This window comes from Molothrus aeneus, chromosome 7, assembly GCF_037042795.1.
Source record: "Molothrus aeneus isolate 106 chromosome 7, BPBGC_Maene_1.0, whole genome shotgun sequence".
In the NCBI taxonomy this organism is placed as follows: Eukaryota; Metazoa; Chordata; class Aves; order Passeriformes; family Icteridae; genus Molothrus; species Molothrus aeneus.
Window position 1 is genome coordinate 10,552,723 of NC_089652.1, and position 13,858 is coordinate 10,566,580.

A 13,858-nucleotide genomic window follows, 5' to 3' on the forward strand; every position below is an offset into this window, starting at 1 on the left:
TTTTTGTAATTTATTACCAAAATGAATGAGCGCATAAAAACCATTAAATGAGCATCACAATTGATAAGTATAGAAACTGAAAATTTGAGAAAGATACACATTATGAAACTTATGACAGAAATCACTTGAACAGCGATAACCATGTCTGAGTTGTCCCACTTACTATTTTATATATTAATAAAGAGTTACTAAAACGTTGTATTATGTAATTATTTCCTTACCCATTACTTTATGACTTATGTCTCTTTACCAAGAGCAAAAGAAATGCAAAAGTAAACTCCTACTTACACTCTTAAAAAAGGAGGAGCAAATAGGAAACAATTAACTTTCAGTATTCCTTCTCTCCTCCACCCTGACCTGTCTTTCTTCACCTAGCCAAATGAGGAGTTGGATGTGATACATATCCTTGCACCATCTCTGATGAAACAATACTGTTTGCACACATCCTTTCTTCATTAAAAATACAGATGTGTAAATAAAGGACTGACGTCATTTTAATTTGTCTTTGCTCCTAATGAACTGATTCTTCTCCATTAAGGCTAAAGTCTCATGTAAAGCTGGATATAATGGGGACAGGAGGCGTCACTCCCATTTCCAGGTCACTCTTCATGTTACTGAGTGGTGAAATGCAAAAGTCTGACAACTGATGAAAGGAAATGGTGTATCTGGATCAACCTCTATCTCATGTATGATTTAAAGGATTTCCCTTTCATTTTTAAATCTGATTTGAGGCTGTAGCTGTGAAAGTAAAGGCTGGTAGGGGCTGTGTAAAGCAGGCCTTGCTCCTGCATCCCCACCCTCCTTTGTCAATACAGCATAATCTCACTGTGCACCAGCCTTGCCATTCCAGTTCTGAGTTTTTCCTCAGACAGCATAGTGATATTATTTATATGAACAAGTCCACACTTGGCTCTCAGCTGTAAACATTCTTTATTTTAAGACTTCACTGGATCTATATTAACACTAAGTGCTTCAGGGTGAACTTTAAACAAACAGTAGGATTTAGAGGTTTTCAAAGACATATTAATTTTATCTCATCTTGTAGGAGATGTTTCTATTACAACTTTGCATTTTAAAGACTCACACATTGCATGGCAATAGCCCACACTACAGCATTCCAAGAGCTGTGCTGCAGTTTTCTGAATATCATTGAATAAAAGTTTGAATATTTATAAACATATTCATGAGCCGTTTAACTACAGACAAGTGGGCTTTAAGGCCTGCCAAAGGGGGCAGAAATCAAGAGACAAAAGCAGCAAATAGTACATTGTTTCAGTTTCACTTGCAAAGGAAATCTAACCACATCTTGCTTTGCAAAACACATCTTACAACCTGTAACACATTAAATTTTCATTAGACACAGACTGAGCATACTCTGAATGTGACTTTGAAGCGTGGGGAATATTGGGGGTTTTTTAACAACTGGCAACCATCCAGTTGCTTTTATTTGTGAAGTAGGCCCTGGCCTGAAGAGGCAGTGAGTACCTTCTGTAGTACTGAGGGCTTTGTGCTCCCAGTGCCTCAGACAGAGCTAAATTAGGGACTGAGCCCATAGCCTTCTCTGAAAGCACACTCCCTCCAACAAATGGCAGCTGTCTTTTGGTAAGCCCTGGAGACACAACAGCACTGAGAGAAAAGAAATATGAATAACACAAGAAAGCTGTATGGTTTTTAATTTGCTTTCCCAGCAACATTCTGAAACATACACCAACTATTGGGAAAATTCACATAAGCATTCACATTACTTCTGCAAAGGCAGGATATGTTACATTGCAAAATGCTTAAGAAGCCATCTTGAACAGCTGTATGTTCTAGGCTTGTGTATGTGGCATTTCCTGACCACAGTTCTTCCTCTTTTCTCTCTAGATAACAATCTGGTGAGAGAGGAGCTGCAAGACACTGTGTTCTCAGACCACAAATACTTCCCTGTTCTACTCACCCTTCTTCCCCAACAAACGTGACATAGAGTTTGTTTCTCTGCAGGTCTTTTCTTGAGTAGCCCATGATCTGGTTAAAGGCATCTTCTAACAAGTGATCTCTCCTGATGATTAATCTGAAGGGCAAAAGTATTTTGAAACAGCAATTTGTGAACACGAACCACATCTGGAAACATCTATTAACACAGCAGGATAGTAACCACGGTGATTTCAGAGATACCCATTTCTACTGGATAATTTTATTCAGATCAGGAAGCTTCTGTTCTCCACCAATGCTCTCCCTTATGTTTCAACAAAATGTCTCTTGTACAAAGAGGAGTAGTTTTGTTTTGTCTACCTTGGTTCTTCCTTAAAGTTTTAAGCAGAAGGGTCCTAAAGCTGGCATTTTCATTAAGTATGAAATCGTTTTGTAAAGCTGAGCCCCTAAATGAGTTTCACTGTGAGCAAGAGTCTCATCTTTTCCATAAAAATCAATCTCTTAACACAGAAAAAGATAAAACCATGGAAATCACAGTATGATAAACCCAGAAACACACATCCCTACATTATCCTTGAGTGTGTGATGGTACAAAAAGTCCAGAAGGAATGGCAATTATTTGTACAAAACCCCACTGAAACATCACATGTGAAAATGCAATGTACCTTCTGAAAGAAAAATTGTGAAAATGAGGAAGTGTCATAAAGATCTAAAATAAGAGCTGAAAGAATCCTCCTTAGTTAAACATTTTATCCTCTGCCAAAAAAATGTGTTTAATTAGTTTCCTGAAACTTCACTTGCTGTGTATTCAAATACTGCCTTCTGTGTGTGCCCATCAGCCAGCAGCTGCAGGAAGGCAGCTGAACCCACCCCAGCTCCTGCAAAGCCCCTGTGGCCCTGCAGAGTTCAGTGACTGCACTGAGCCATCCTGCCAAGGACACGCAAGGGGAGAGAGAGCCTGGATCTGAGCAGGCACCTGGGCAAAGAGGGGACCCAGGCAGCAGCAGAGCTGTGCTGGGCCCTGCTTTGAACAGGTCAGTGCTGTGCCTGGGAAAGCAACCCAGAGAAAACTTCCATTCACCTGTCAAACTACAGCCTAAAAATCCACAGTGTGATGGCAAATAGGTCAGGGAAGAAAGGACAGGGAAAAAAGGGTGTAAGAAATAGAACAGATTATTACAAGGAGCAAATACTCCCCACCAGTTATTTGCCCAGGCATTCAGGACAAAGCTTTCATAGGTAAGGCTTTAAATGTTTATGACTTCATTATATTCTAGGCAGACATTGCTCAACCTTTGCCTCTTAAGACTTGTCAAAACAACAGCATTTTAATCCCATTTCAGTTTTGCAAAACTTGTAACCAGCTCACATGAATGAAGTCTGAGCTTTGCACAGATTTCTGCAAAATAAGAGAAGTGACTGGCTGAAAGAAATTTTAAAAAATAGAAAACCCCTTTTTTATAATAGAGGAAATGATTAAATCATGTTCTAGTGCCTCATGGCTATGAGTTTGATAACTGGCACATGACTTGGTAATTTACAAAATTTTGAAAGTAGCTTGTGAGGACAATTCTTATATATAACAGCACATAATTACATGATTAGCTAATAAATGAAGGAGGGAAGACCTCACTCCAAGTACTCTACCATTCAGAGTTCTAAAATAAAAATATTAGCAGTTTTTTAACGCAATCCTTAGAGTTTAGTAACATTTAATGTATGAATCCTCTTTACTAAAGAGGACTAGTATCAGAATGTGGTATAAGAACAGGCAATGATGTTCAAAAGATAAGTCTATCTAATTTTTTTTTAGTGGAAAAAGATATGAGAAAATATAACAGTTTATATCATAATGGAAGAATTCAGATGCCTCCTGTTCTGCAGGCCTCTTCCCAAAGCTCCTTTTGGCACTGTATTGGTAATACTGTCTGTACAAAAACATAGTTGGAGGAAGCACAGAGGTGCTCAGAACTTGCTGTAAACTCTGCTATGAATCACATGCTGGCATTAAGTCTTTTATTACAGGTTTTCTATTCCCAGAAATGCCTGGGTAACCGTAACATCTGCATTCCTTCTAATGGGAAGAAGCTTGCAGATGCACGAGGCAAGGCAAGCTGCCTGAAAAGAAATCCAGTTTCATGAGATGCTTCAACCTACTTCAATTTCCCTGGGCCTTGTCCATATCCTTTAGTCTCCAACTTCCTGTAGAAGTTCCTCAGCTTGGCTTCAAAGTCTCTTTTGTACGGAGCTGGAGCTCGGGCGTTGGCACGCTGAGTACCTGCAGGGAGCAACAGGCGCAGAATGAGCTGTGTGACACCAACTGATGGATGTCCCATCTGCTCCTGGAAAGACTCCTTCATAGCAAGAGATATGCATGGCATGTGTTTGGTTTAGTCACCTTCATAAAGAGTAAAAGCTGCATATCTTCAAATCTGCTCTGCATCCAAGACTTTTTGGTTGCTCACTTCCAATAGTATCATCTTTCAAAAGTAAATCTTAAAAGAGCAAATCAAGGTCAATGCAAAAGATGGATTTTAAGAACAACACAAGCGACTAGAAAGACTTTACTTTTTGTTTTTCAAGTACACTTTATGTCTTACCTTTATATTAGTTCATACAATAAATATTCTGTTCTGGTTTTAATATTATCAGGAAAACAACAACTCAGAAATGAAGCAAAAATAGGCTGGATTCTGCATTGCCCATGTTGACTACACCAAAAGGAAGAAGGAAAATATTTGGAAATTCCTTAGTGGAATTTTTCCCTGGGGAAGTAACAAGGAAGAAAAATATAGGAAGAATGGAAAGACTACCAAATTTAAGTTTGTGGAACTTCTAATCTGTGGCTGCAGAAACATACATGATGGTCATGTAAGTGAATTTAATTTTGAAAAACTGGTTTTGAGGGTCAATTTGTTAAAAGCAAGAAGGGGCGAGATCTGTACACCAAAAAAAAAAAAAAAGGCATACCCTACAACTGTATGTACAGTATACACAAATTAGGTGTTTAGTCTCATCTATTCTGAAAATGGCCATCATTAGGACTTCCACTGATTTGATTGCAAGGCAGGGTGCCAAGGAGGCAGTTAAACTCCTTCCCTGCATGGCTGTGTAGACACCCCACAAAAAATTTGGATGATGTTTAAAATTTTTCATGCCCTAAAGTACACATAAGTTGCCAAATACTTCTCTGGAACTAGTGGCCACCTGTAATGCACTGAAAGCACAAATGAACTTTTCTGCAGAGTTCTGTCTTTTAACTCAGTTCCTCATGTAAGTTTGCTTGTGGCTCCCTGCATGAAGCTAAGCCAACACAGAACATTGATTGCTACCGTGGGGGAAGGCATGGGAAGGTGAGGTTTCAGGTAAAACAAGAGAGGAGGTGCATCCGTTCAGCCGGTGGCAGAGAAGGGGAAGGAGAGCAGCCACAAAGCCCATGGGTCTGACAGAAAAGGCGACAGCACATCCTGCGGAAGTGGGGGCTGGAAGGAGCTGCAGAGTCTATCTCTGCACAGATCAGAGACAGTGAGCTCACTAACAACGCTCAATGCCATTTAACAGGTCTTTAAAAGACCTGTCCGACCAGAAAGACACTTTGCACTTGTTCCAGGCTTGAAGTGAAGTGTGGGAGGATAGTAAATATCATGCAATCTGCAGGGCTCCAAAAGGAACATGAAGGATCCCTCTGAAAACACAGATCGTGGTCACTGATTCTTCTATAGTAGCTTCTCGCTTTTACTGAGAGCACCAAGAGCTTCTAAAGGTACACTCAGCTGAAATCTCCTGAAAACTTACAGAAACAGTAAACAAGCCTTTTAACTATTGGCCTTTTCCCTCTCTTGTTTATTTTGCTTTAGGTCAAACGATGTACAAAAATGCAGTCACCAGAAAAAGGCAACAAAAATATACTTTAAGGTTAACCCCCCAAGGAAGTTGGATTTTTTTGAAAGGTACCACAAAACATGAATCTGATAACACATTACTTCATGGTTCAGAGATCAGCATCACAATATTCTGTCAGCACATGACAAGTCCTCACTGCAAATCAGATGCATATGCCAAGAAATTCCTGGGCAATTATAGTGATTACTTCCGCCTTGGGAACAAAAGATGTTAATGGAAGAGCTAAAAACCACCAGTGGTGTGATAATCATACTTGATTTTCAAAGAGGTTATATTCTAAAGCAGATATAAAGAGTAGCTTCATGACTATTCATCTTTTCCAAAACAGAAAGTACAAGTGATTGTGACTGATCTGAACAATGGATCCTTAACACCCCACCTCGTGCAGTGCAGCACAACCAGCTTAGCTGATGAGAAAAAACAGAGCCTCCATAGAAACATGGGCTATTTACAATTTCTCATCAAAAAAGTCATTTGTACACCAACACAAACATGCATGCTTGGAGACTGACAGGGAGATTCAATGGTCTCTCTATATTTTTCTATGAGCCAGAAGAGAGATACAATTTTAGGGAGAATGAGACTAAACCCATCACTGTTCCTTCTCTACTGTCTGCTGCTACTGTGAGTAAATGAGAATATCACATGTTAAAGACTGAGTGTATTTTGAAATTACTTTGTTGGAATGAAGCTATCCCCAGCATGCTTTGGTGCAAATACCAGTGATTAAGAAATCTTAACTCTGGAAGCCAAAACTGGTTTTATTTGTAAAAGACTGCCAGGTTTGCAGTTGGAAGTAAGATGCATACATGCAGATCATTCCCTTCTTTTCAATAAAGGGAAACAGTTATATCTAAACCAGTATATATACATACTGAAAGTATTAATAAATGTGAATATTGTATTTCACTGCTTCACAGAAAGCCTAAGATCCTTAAAGTCCTCAGATAGTTTCTTCAGAGAGATCTTACAGAGGTCTTTTGTCCAACAGCAGGAAAAGCTACCACATGTTTATGAATGCATTTAATCCGATTCCATGAAAAGGCAAAGCTTTTTGTTTTTATGGACAGGGAAATGCCCATGAAAATCACAGTTCTTTATCTGATAAAAACTTCTTGCTGTCTGGAACTACCTAGAGTTGCTTACACCCAAAATGTTCTCTATTTATCTATATTTTTGTTATCAAATTTGTAGAAATCCCCTTAAGCCACTTCTGATTTATCTGTTATCTTGAGGAAACTAAGCATAGCAACATCTATCAAGATGGCTTTCAAATGGAACTTGTCATACTTGCAATAATTTAGTTCTAATTTGCAACTCAGAATCTGAAATATCAGTCTCCTTCCACATTCTGACATGAATATTCAGACAGCTGCAGTGTGCTATGTTTTGAACTTGTTTTAAAGTATAACAAGCTGGCTTTCATACATAAAATTGGCCCTAATTGCCCCACAGCCCCATTGCATTGGTATTTTAATGTACAGCTATTAGATCCATGCTCCAAATATCCAGGCATCAGGATGCTGGCATGAGCAGTCACTTAGCTGTTTCACACCAGTAAGAAACAAGTCTGCATGTTTTTTACAAGTCAGAACAAAATCACAGCCCCTCAAGTTCCAATACACACAGCAAAATATCTTGTGAGCCCAAGGCAAAGGTTCAAGTCTGACAGTCAAATGCAATTGGACTTGTTGACTTTGCTCAAAAATAGTTCTAGATCTTTGCCTTATCAAGGATGAGAAGTGGTTTCATGGAGCCCCTGCAGAAGCCCTGCCTGAGCAACGTACCTGGAGAGTTCTGAGGTGAAGACACCGGTGAGCCTCGTGGGGACTGGCAATAGCTGGGATGAAGTAAGGCATGTGGCGGCACATATGACATTATTTCCTCCTCAAACAAGCTGGCAAAAAGGAGTAAAGGAGAAAGAACACATTTATTTGAATAAATGGCAGGTTTCACTTTCTAGGGATAAATCTCTAGTTATTAACCTGCTTTCTTTGATAGTCACTTGCCTATTTTCACCGTGTACACTTTGAGCGCTACAAAATATTTTACTGCCATTTCCTCAAGCAGATTTGGAAAGTACTGGAAAGCAGTAACTGCTATTTGGGTATTTGCTCTCAAGGTTAAAATATAGTTAATCAGCCTTGAAAATTCATGGGCCTCCCTCTTTTTTTTTTTCTTTTTTTTTTTTTTTTGTGGATTTTTTTTTAATATTCTCATTACAAAGGGGTCAATAACCTTACTCAGAAACATTGTAAGCCTCCGGGATTAAGAATCACATCTGAACTTGTTAAGTGCATTGACTGGTAAGCTTGTTAGCACAACATTTTTTGTTTAATAACAGTCCTGCTGAACCAGGTATCACATCTAGCATGTTCAAGCTCAGTTACTTCATGCTTCATCTATTAGTGATACACAATTTTTAAGTGAAAAAACTCAAACATTTTGCAGCCTAATCACTACATCTGTGTGTGTGTATGTATGCATATATATATATATTTATATAGATTAAAATTTCAGTCTTTCCCATATTTGACAAGCAAATCCAAAAAGGGACAGAATATCTAATGTCAGAATGGGTCTGGTATCAAAAGGTATTTTGAATGTGCAACATGACACAAATAAACTGCTGCAATAATACGTAAAAATTATTTTCAAAGATTGAGCTATAGAAAGAACTGCAAGCCAATGTTATACTATCCAATGCAATGAAAAAACTGTTCAAATAAAATATGCTTTTTACTAAGTCTGCTCACCAAACAAATATCTAGACTTTTTTTACATGGAATTTTTTAAACGAGTCCTTTCTGACAGTTCTTTTTGCAGTCATGGCCATGCGATGTTTTCCTCCAAGTTACACATTAAAAATCTTAAGTTTTTTAGGAAACAATATTTATATTTCAAAAAGGCCCAAACATAGATTTAAAATGAGATTTTTTTTTAATAGCTGTAATAATTTGGAGATTTAGGGATCAGAAAGGATTATCATTATGCAAGCTGGCCTCAAAATACAACTGCTAATGTCAATTCTATTTCACAAGATTCCATTTTAAAGGTACCCTTGAATTTCTTGATGCACTTTTATAGTGGATGAGAGCACAGTATCAAGATAAAAGGGTTTAATTTTAGCAAAAAATCTACCTGATTTTTTGAGTTAATAGCATAAATGAAAAGTAGTAAAGAATCAGCTTCCCATTTTCTGAAGTCTGTAAGAATATTGCCTTTACTAAAGGGGACAATGCTTGACAGCACAGTGAAAAGGCAAGAGAGATATTAAGCAATAAAAACACCTCTCAAGTATGTGCCTTACAAACAGGCACTTCCCAAAGCCAGAGCTAAACAGATGCAGTCTAAAAGTAGCACAAGGCTCATTGCTGAATAAAGGTCTGAGCTGTACCACCTTTCTAAGCATCAGGGCTGGATGCAACAGGACACCTAAAAGTGGTCTGGGCAAACCCAGATAAATCACAAGCACAGTGCTCTTGCACTTGCCTTTCACATTCCATCATCCTATGAAAAGTGTGACCTTCAACTGCCAATTAGAACTGACCATAATGAAAATAAAACCTGAGCCTTGAGATGCAGCTCTCCCAGCTGCAAGTCCAGGGAGTGAAGGGGAAGCGACTGGGTGATGCCATCAGCCCACACTGCTCCCTGAAAGCTCCTGAGCAGCTGCCACAGGGTGCTCCACACATGCATGGGCAGCAGCAGTGCCTACCTGAGTAACATGACAAGGTCTGCATCACTGGATAAACGCACCAGCCCAGGTGTTCCCTCTGTCCGGATGAACTGGATCTTCTCCCTGTGCAAGCAAAAAAAAAGGTTTCAAAATACCTTTTGCAAATAAGGCATCAATGTGTACCACAGCAACAAGTACAGAGTATATCAGAAATCTCTGGATTATGGTTTTCTCTACTTTTTTTTCCCTGCCACACCAAGTCCATGTGAGCAGTAAAATACTACAACCAAAAAGCTACTTTGTTCTGAGGAGGGATGCTCCCATTACCCTCATCTCTTCAATGTTCATGTGGTCATGCTCTGGGCAGGCAGTCTCCCAAAGATGAAAAAAAAAATCAATCCCAAAAATTCACACTCAAGTCCATGTCTATTAATTCAAAGCAGGAGGCTGAAACCTGTAAAAATACATTCCTATTGAAAAAGTGAGTTCACTGTCTTTCTGAATCTCTGTACAAATGCAAGCCATACATTACAATGCATACTTGTGATTTTAAAGGCAGTATTTTCATACCACACTGCACGTAAGATATCTTCCAGTAAAAAAAACTGCAGTATTTCTCTCCTCTATTTCATCTAAGCACACATCCTTTCACCTAGACCCAGTCTGGTCACTGTTGTGGAATCTATGCATCCTAAGTTCTGAGCATGGTCGCACACATAATTTTAGGATCTATACTGAATATAATTCCTTGGATTCTGATTATTTTTCTCTGCAGAGCCTTCCCCTGCCTTCTGAAATACAAGTACATCCTTAATTTTTTTTTTTAATTGGTACGATAGTACAGCAGAGATAAATTCTAATTTGGCTTTACAGTTCTGGAGGAAAAGAAAACAAGAATCAAACCCATGTGGTAAAACCTAAACCTAGTCCCAAATTGAAAGGAGAAAACCCCCAAACAAACAGAAAAGATCTCTGTGTAAGAACAGCAGCATTAGCTCAGCTCACAGGTCTGTCTACCCCATGTCCTATTACCAACAGTGACCAGAAGGTCAAAAACACTCCATGCAATTGGCAGGGCAGGGACATCTGGACACTTCCAGAGCCCACTTCACTTTACATTGGTGCCCAAATGGCAAGGCTGGAGGAAATAAATGGTGGATTATAAAATATATCTTAAGTGTTTGGTCGGCAGCAACACCAGAAACCAGAAGGACATTTTCTGGGTTAACTAATATATGCAGCCTTCCAAATGAATTCAATCCATGACTTCCTGGGGTTACCAGTGAGAGTTGTGATTTCAGTGATTTTTTAAAAATATATATGTCTTTTATCTTCCATTAAGATATAAATTATATTTAATGAAAAATAGGTGCCTTTGCCTGAAGCCCTTTACATTATTTAGCAGCCTCTCAGATTTACCTGCAGTGGCTTGGAAGAAGATTTAACCTTGGCAACATGCCCAAAAAAGATATGGTAAGTATAATGTTCTCACTCTACCATGAGACCTCTGAACAGCAATTTTCTACATGTGGTATACTTTCACTTTATATTTTAATAGACTCTCAACTTCTTATCTCTTCTTTCTCTAAGGTAATGAGAAATTATTTTAGACAGAAAATGTCAGAGATCTTTTCAAATTATCTTTGTCCTTTTCCACTGGCCAAATACTGATTTTCCTCCTCACCTATGTAATAATTACAATAATATTAATAATAGGAATATTTAATATAATTATAATTTCATTTCAACTGCGCCAAGGTCCTCAAAGGAAGAAATTACTGGCAGTTGTACTAATCACTATTAAAAAAATTTACACAAAGAATTTATACTGAAGGATTTTAGTTAGGTCTTAATTTATCAGGTGTTACAGCAATGTCCATGGAGTTGCTCAGTCTCACAATGTGGCAAATAGACATGGATTCCAATAATTTGCTAAATCAGGGTCTTAAAAAGACTAACCAGGAAAAATAAAACTGGGATCTTTATAAAAATTAAAATCTTACTGAAGCATCAGCTCTAGAAGTATAATGGAAAATAATTTACCTTAATCAAATTACTAACTTCAAATACTAAAATTAGAACGGAAGCATTCAGCTTAAGAGAATGGCTTTTCTGAACAATTTCATTCAATGTAAAATAAAATTATGTTCATTAAAATCCCCAATCATTCTGCTGAAGAAAGTCAGTTAAGGCGTATATCTTCAGTCTCCTTCCAAAGTAAATGTACAGAAGGACATATAATCTCAAGAAAATTAGGAGGTACAGAAAATCCTCTCATATTTCATTTCTAATCTGAAACCCATCTTGTCTTGAGAAATAAAGTTTGTGGGAAATTATGAATCTGTAATCAGGAAGCAAGGTTCTGCTAGAAGCAGAATCGGGGAATACCAACAAGCCTTGTGAGCAATTTGAACTCTAATTTGTTAAAAAAACCCCACAACACACATGAAGAAAATTACACCGATTACTATCAGACTGAAGGAAATCAAGCACCCTGGGAAAAAGAATATGAAGCAATAAAACTACAAGCAACCAGAAATTGTTTGTATGCTGCTTCCCAGCAGATTTCAAACCAAGCCTGGTGGGAAAAACTTGCCTGCAATGATATGGGTACAAGTGTTTTGACATACTGAGAACTGCAGATTTCTGCTGTATTTTCTAGAGAGCTTGTATTCTGCTAGTGTGTTGTTTCAGGTTTGGCAGCTAGGATTTCTTTAGAAGGTTAACCATGTCTTTAACACAGAAGTCACATCACAAAACTTGTTATACTACACATGGGGAAACTGCAAGACAGGGCATCTTGTTGAATTTTGGGAACTTGCAGGACACAGAGGAAAAGGGGTCAGTAAGTAACACAGAACGGAAGAAAAATGAGTACCAGTGCTGGCTGCCATGCCAGCCAGTGTGGGTAGAACTGTGGAACACAACACTGCACAGGAGAGTCAATGCCAACAATCAAAACCAATTTTTAAAATGTAGCATCCAAGGAAGAACAGAAACATTCATTTCAGTTCTGGTCACTACTATCCAAGTTGCTGGTGTTTCCATTTCCAAATCTAAACATATGAGGGAGTTACAACAACCATACAACAAAGATTATCCTTCCTCAGATCTTGCTGCACTGTTCAAAAATCTGTAGATTTGGAAAAAAGCAAAACTTTTTTCTTTCTTTCTTTTTCTTTTCTTTTTTTTTTCCCTCCCTGGTAAAGCAATGAAGCAAGTTCTTAAGCAACATCTTGGAAGCAAACTCACAAAAGAAAAGCATGGCATGAGTAAAGACAGACTTGAACTGTGCTTGGAATCTAATTTGCTGCCAAGGAATTATTTAAAGTTTCTCAAAAACTCCTTTTAGCAAAGGTACTTCAGATGCTAGAGGTGCAAGATGCATCAGGATAGAGGAAGTTATTCCAATTAGCTGTGCCTTTCAGACATCCTTTAACTGCAAGGGATAAGGATTGGCCAGCCTGAAGAGAGCAGTCTGCCAAAGGGGACCCTGCTTTAGCTCTCCCTCGAACGGTGACACCTTCAGTTTCTCAATGTGACATGTTGAACCTTCCAAGCAGCTCCTGGGTCCCCAGTTTTCCTCCTTCTTTGCTCCATTTATAGCTCTGGTAGTGTCTGTGCATTTCTGAGGGCCCAAATTAAATACCACTTCAGCCCATGAGGGGATATAAGAAGGCATTTAGTGTTTTACACCCACTCCAGCTGGAAGACCACCTCTCCACCTCTCAGATATCCTCCTTCCTAGATGATGAGTATTGCATCTGCAGCAATTTGTAACTTGTGTAAAATAAGAGACATCTTCTCTGGGAGCTCTCTCGGCTGAAACCTGCTTAGGCCTCCCTGCAGTGGTCCCTCCACAGTGATCATGGGACAAAGTGATACCAGTCCTATGCCAGCCCATGTGTGTCCCTTTGATGGAACAAAAAGGATGCTTCTTGCTCTCCCATCCTGCTCTTCTTCCATATCCCCTCTCCACTACAGCCTCACCCACCCAGCCCCTACCTCCTTATCCACACTCAGACACCTGCCTGCACCAAAGGCCCACAGGCGTGAGCCTTGGGAGAAACATTTCCACCCCAACTACTCCATGGCCATCATGTGCTCGTGTGAAGAGCCTTCTCCTGCAGCCTGGCAGCTACAGATGGTTGGGGAAAGCCTATCCTCTTATGTTGTGAAGCCTTTTCTAAGAAAGATGAAGTCCAATTGTTGCTCTGGTGCTGAAGTAGCAAAAGCCCCAATAGGATGACAGGCAAACAGACCCTGAAACACTGGAGAAGATATCCACAGCCCCTCAGAGGTATGTTATGCCAGATTCCTGAGGAGTTTTCTGGAAAGAGGAACATCAGCTGAGGAGTATCT

At 39.0% G+C, this 13,858-nt stretch overlaps 1 protein-coding gene across 1 annotated transcript in view; it reads right to left on the reverse strand.

The window, feature by feature from the left end:
* The window catches only part of HECW2 (HECT, C2 and WW domain containing E3 ubiquitin protein ligase 2), a 146,801-nt gene that overhangs the window by 16,999 nt on the left and 115,944 nt on the right, over window positions 1–13,858 (reverse strand). The window contains exons 18-21 of the mRNA XM_066553179.1: window positions 9,536–9,619; window positions 7,605–7,714; window positions 4,072–4,192; window positions 1,940–2,053 (exon numbers count right to left, since the gene is read on the reverse strand). Coding sequence (XP_066409276.1) covers window positions 1,940–2,053; window positions 4,072–4,192; window positions 7,605–7,714; window positions 9,536–9,619 — 429 coding nt within the window. The remainder of the gene's footprint in view (window positions 1–1,939; window positions 2,054–4,071; window positions 4,193–7,604; window positions 7,715–9,535; window positions 9,620–13,858) is intronic.